This window comes from Micropterus dolomieu, linkage group LG10 (genome assembly GCF_021292245.1).
Source record: "Micropterus dolomieu isolate WLL.071019.BEF.003 ecotype Adirondacks linkage group LG10, ASM2129224v1, whole genome shotgun sequence".
Classification (NCBI taxonomy): Eukaryota; Metazoa; Chordata; class Actinopteri; order Centrarchiformes; family Centrarchidae; genus Micropterus; species Micropterus dolomieu.
In genome coordinates this window covers 29,686,930-29,692,582 of record NC_060159.1, presented here as the reverse complement: position 1 = coordinate 29,692,582, position 5,653 = coordinate 29,686,930, and the positions used below count along the sequence as shown (strand labels likewise).

At 50.1% G+C, this 5,653-nt stretch overlaps 1 protein-coding gene across 2 annotated transcripts in view; it reads right to left on the bottom strand.

Annotated features, from left to right (window-relative positions):
• The window catches only part of xrcc3 (X-ray repair complementing defective repair in Chinese hamster cells 3), a 12,173-nt gene continuing 6,520 nt past the window's right edge, over positions 1 to 5,653 (bottom strand). For both annotated transcript variants that reach the window (XM_046060624.1, XM_046060623.1), the window contains exons 6-7: positions 619 to 656; positions 1 to 533 (exon numbers count right to left, since the gene is read on the bottom strand). In XM_046060624.1, coding sequence (XP_045916580.1) covers positions 311 to 533; positions 619 to 656 — 261 coding nt within the window. In that variant the 3' untranslated portion in view covers positions 1 to 310. The remainder of the gene's footprint in view (positions 534 to 618; positions 657 to 5,653) is intronic.

Here is a 5,653-nt window from a genome sequence, read left to right as displayed (position 1 = left end):
GAGAGTGAAACTGCAGTTTTATTATCTGAACACACGACTTATACACAGGAAGAAGTACTGGCAGTAACACAACGTACTACTGCGGTGGCAGTACTGATATGAAGTATTACTCAGACAGGGAGGAGACTGCTGCTACTCACAGGTGTACTCCACCGCAGTACTACAGTACTCTAACAACACAGAACCACTTACCCTGCCGCTCGGAGGCGGCGCTCTGCCGGGTGTCCACAGCGTAAATAACTCAGTTTATTAACCGTCTCCGGTTTTACATGTTCCCACGTGTGAACAGGGACTCTGGTACGGACTCAGTCTAGCTGTCAGGGTTCAGGACTCCCCGGACCCCCTCCCTCCACACGCCGGCGTCTCGCCCGTCTCGGGCCAGATGAGGAGCGAACGCCACCTCCAGCCTGCGGAGGGCGCTGTGCTGGTCGCCACGGGCGACCGTCCCCTGAAGGCGCCGCATCATCAGCCGAACCGTCACCTGATTGGCCCAGGCCAACCCCAGCGCCGGGGCTACGTTGGAGGACAGAGGGCTGAGAGAGAGAGAAAGAGATTGATGCACAGAGTCCGGTCTGAGAGCCGATCCAGCAGAGAACTGAAGGAAGGAAACGCCTTTACCCCAAACTGTGGTCCGAGCTGCTGAAGACATCCGTCACCTGCAACACAGAGCGAGAGGCGGAGGTTAAAGGGGCGGGGCCTGCAGGCAGAGGTTAAAGGGGCGGGGCTTGCAGCCTGAAACAGAGCGAGAGGCGGTGGTTAAAGGGGCGGGGCCTGCAGGCAGAGGTTAAAGGGGCGGGGCTTGCAGCCTGAAACAGAGCGAGAGGCGGTGGTTAAAGGGGCGGGGCCTGCAGGCAGAGGTTAAAGGGGCGGGGCTTGCAGCCTGAAACAGAGCGAGAGGCGGTGGTTAAAGGGGCGGGGCCTGCAGGCAGAGGTTAAAGGGGCGGGGCTTGCAGCCTGAAACAGAGCGAGAGGCGGTGGTTAAAGGGGCGGGGCCTGCAGGCAGAGGTTAAAGGGGCGGGGCTTGCAGCCTGAAACAGAGCGAGAGGCGGTGGTTAAAGGGGCGGGGCCTGCAGGCAGAGGTTAAAGGGGCGGGGCTTGCAGCCTGAAACAGAGCGAGAGGCGGTGGTTAAAGGGGCGGGGCCTGCAGGCAGAGGTTAAAGGGGCGGGGCTTGCAGCCTGAAACAGAGCGAGAGGCGGTGGTTAAAGGGGCGGGGCCTGCAGGCAGAGGTTAAAGGGGCGGGGCTTGCAGCCTGAAACAGAGCGAGAGGCGGAGGTTAAAGGGGCGGGGCCTGCAGGCAGAGGTTAAAGGGGCGGGGCTTGCAGCCTGAAACAGAGCGAGAGGCGGTGGTTAAAGGGGCGGGGCCTGCAGGCAGAGGTTAAAGGGGCGGGGCTTGCAGCCTGAAACAGAGCGAGAGGCGGTGGTTAAAGGGGCGGGGCCTGCAGGCAGAGGTTAAAGGGGCGGGGCGGTCACATCTTTATTTCACCGTTACAGACTACTTGGAGATGAAATACAGCAAAATCTGCTATTTTCAGCGTCTCCTGGTGAAAACAGCGGTTTTAATGCAATAAGGCGGATTATAACGCACCTGGAATGTAGTTCCTGTTTAAATGTTCACTTTTATTGGGAGACGTTCTGAGAAGTTCCACATAACAAACATTGAAATATTGATAAAAACAGTGACCATCACTTGAGAACAGAGCGTCCCACGGTGATGTGTGGGGGGGCGTCTGTCCCAGCAGGACAATCCAATATTTAGCATCATGTTCATCAGGCCCTGATCCTGGGGGGGCGAGTTTAAAAAAAAACTACAACACTCTCAACTCTGTCGGGCTCAGAGAACACAACGGTGGGGTTGGGGGGGGCTGTTCCTCGGATTCAAAAGAACGCTCGGCGGGGAACTTGACACCGTTCGTATGTGGCCGGTCTGACACCAGAACCTGGTGTCAGACCGGCCACATACGAACGGCCTTTGTGTTCGAGTATCACTGCAGATGGACTCTGGATCATTACTGACCTAGACCTCCGTCAGGCCAACGGCCACATACGGAGGTCATAACCACCCCTGACATCTACGGGTGCCCGGCGAGCTCTTATGGACCTACACCGCCACCACCGGACTGCTCCTCCCTCTGCTGATCCCATACGCTTACGATTCCCGGACGATTGTTGGGCTTCTGTAAATAGCATCACAGAGTACGTCTAGACCTGCTCTTTATGAAAAGCGCTGTGAACTGTTGTTGTGATTTGGCGCTATATAAATAAAGTTGAATTGAACTGAATACGCGTGTACATGTCCCGCCCACATTTCAAAATCTATGTTTTGTCCCCCTCTCTTTTTTGAGTTGGCTCATAGCCGGGCGGTTTACTATGAGCGACCAGTCAATCGACCACACGCTGCGCATCAGACATCATTAAGTTGAAAGGCGACAAAAATCACGCAGCCTCTAGAAAACATGCTCGGAAGGCAAAGGGAGAAGAAAGGAGTTCGCTGGAGGCAGCTGCAGCAAAGCGCCTCAATATTACCTTTCTTTTGTCCCTGCAGACAGCAGCGGGGACGCCTGCCGCGGGGACGCCATTTTACAAAATACATAAATAAAATAAAAAGTAACTGCCACCTTTTCATGTTCCTTTTTTAAACTGTAGCCTACTTTTACTCTTTACTGCAGTGTTTTCTGCGGGCCAGTAATCTACTTTCCATTCAGACCTTCTCCAGTCTGATCTGCTTCGTGAGCCCAATGAGCCGCCAGCCAGGCCGTGTGCCGTCACGCAGAGGAGACGGGCGCTTCTCACAGAGATGAATGAACATTTAGAAAATCTGGCAGATACCTTTATTGTTCTACTGAAACAAGTGAAACCCAGTGAGGAAAGAAAATAATTATTAAACAGAAATAGCTAAAGATCATCAGCCAGCAAAGCAAACTGCATTCCCTAGAAATAAGCTGTGGCAGCTGTTTCTAACCTGATGAACAGCAGATGAAATATATTATTATACGTACACATGAGGAGATTTGTCATTGGTTTTCTTTGAGTCTACCTGCCTCTGGCCAGCAGCACCAGTACTAGTGCTGTCATGGTGAACTTGAGTCAGACAGCAGAGATGAGGGAGAGAGCAGAACAGAGTCCGAGCAGCAGTTTGATGATATGGATTATTTAGTTATCTACTCGAGGGCTCAGCTGAAGTGAGTACTTTAAGTGAGTTAGAGAGGTTTCTAGTTTTGAAAATGTATTTTAAAGGCTCGTTTACTTATGTACTTCTCAAGAATGCAGGAATAAAGTGCTTTGACCGGAGAGCCGACCAGGGACAAACTCCTGGGCCACTTGTTCGCCTCCGTCTGTGACCAAACATGTGGCAGGCGGTGAGCATTAAAAATAAAAAAAGGGGGGCGCACGCCCCTAAACCCCCCGAGCATTTCAGCGTCCCCCCCAGGTTCAAAGTTGCTCCGGTCGACAAAGATTTTGGCAGCATCCAAAGTGCAGATAAAGCTAAAGCGCTTCCTCCTCTCGCCAACTCTGGCCACTCGACTGTCCATCTTATACCCACACGTGCAGCCGGCCTCAACGTAAGACAGTGTTGCAGTGGACTGAGGACAGTGGAGAGACCTTTAGAGGCTGCTGTCCAGTACTGACTGGAGCATTTTCCACACTCTGGAGTTAAATGAAACTCAAACAATTACTGACTATCTTACCTTCTGTGTTGATAATGTTGTTCCCAACAAGGATGTTTTGCACAATAAGCCATGAATCACAGAGGAGGTGAAAGCCTGAATTAACAAAAAGAAGCTGGCCTTCAAAAACAAGCAGCACAAAAGGAACTAAACATGATGCTGAGGAAGCCTGAGAAACTCAGAGAGAGGCCACTGAACAGAACTCAATGAAAAACATCAGCAACATGAACTCTAACAAAGCCTTGAATGACGGGGTCAGAGCTGATGATTTAACTTCGAAGATATGATGTACTGAACGACTGAATGATTCCAGGTTATCAGAAAATTGACACTTTGCAGGTACAGTCAATCTTCAGCAAAGTTGTCAACAAGAAATCTGTAGGTCCAGATGGTTTGCTGGCCTTCTTGTTTAAAATGTGCTCATCAGAATCCGGTGTACTGTGGACGCACTCATTACAGCGTCTCATTTAATAAGGAAGCACTTAGAAGACTCCGACACGTTGTGCACACGTTGAAGGTTATGGGAAAGAAAGACTACACTTCCCTTCAGACCATCTTCTAAAATATGGTAGTCTCCCAGGCTCAGAAAATTCTGAAGGACCCTTCCCATATTCTGCACTCTGAATACGACTGTCTTACCTTCAGCGAAACGCCTTAGAGCTAGCAGATGTAAAAGTAACTGCTATCCTTGCTGTCCTTCATCCCAACTTCCACAGCGCTCCTAAACAAACCATCTGCTCGGAACATGGCGTGCCTTTCCGGCACTTTCTTTATTTTTAAGCATAGTTTAATATTGATTGGTCGCTTGCGCTAGTGTTTTTTATCAACCAGGTCTTCTATGAGTTTTTCTTTTTAATATAGAATTGTGGTGGATGTACTTTTAGTGTTGATATATTGTTTTCTGCTTTATGTGCTCAACTGCAACTGAATATAATACTTCATTGGTTTATATCACTCAGGTTCTGCTTCCCTTGTAATTAATTGTGGACAGGGGCAGGGTCTCTGATACTTGTGCAATGTAATGTAAATGTATGGTGCGGACTGCATGATGTCCGCGAATGTAAAGTCCACATGTGTTACTGTTGCTTACTGCTGCCTCAAGCACTGATGCCCAAGACAAATTTCCCTTCGGGGCCAATAAAGTTGATCTGATCTTATGTCGATCCATCTGTCGCCCTCAGTCAGAACGTACCGACATGTCAAACCGTGTTTCAGCTCTTCAACAGTCATATTGATACTCTCCCACTTCTGCTGGCCAACACGCCAAACTGTGGAGTGCAGGGAGGGGTCCGGGTTGGTGGTCGCATGCACGTTTGACTCGAGCATGGAGGAAGCTCTTATGACCAAGGTCATTAAACACCAACCACTCGTAAACACCGTCTCAGAACCAGGGTACAGGAGTTGACTACTTGTCTTCGTATTTGGCAGCTTAGGACTCAGGCTGCACATTAGAGGGCTCCAACAGCTGGGGACGCCCAAACAGAGGCTGAACAGCTGGCTAAGGACTGTGCGCTATCATCAGCAGAAACGCTGGTACTTGTATGCTGTGTTGTGAAGATCTGTGTCTGCTATTGGTCCAAGACTTTGTTCATATAACTACCTGCACCTAAAATACATGTTTTTAAAATTTATTGTGGCCAGCCTAAGGCCTTTCACATTGTGGCCAGCCTAAGGCCTTTTATTGTGGCCAGCCTAAGGCCTTTTATTGTGGCCAGCCTAAGGCCTTTTACTGTGGCCAGCCTAAGGCCTTTTTCTGTGGCCAGCCTAAGGCCTTTTATTGTGGCCAGCCTAAGGCCTTTTACTGTGGCCAGCCTAAGGCCTTTTACTGTGGCCAGGCTAAGGCCTTTTTTTGTGGCCAGCATAAGGCATACCTGTGCAATCCCCATGCTGTCTGATCAGCATCTTGATATGCCACACCTGTGAGGTGGATGGATTATCTCGGCAAAGGAGAAGTGCTCACTGACACAGATTTTGACAGATTTGTGAA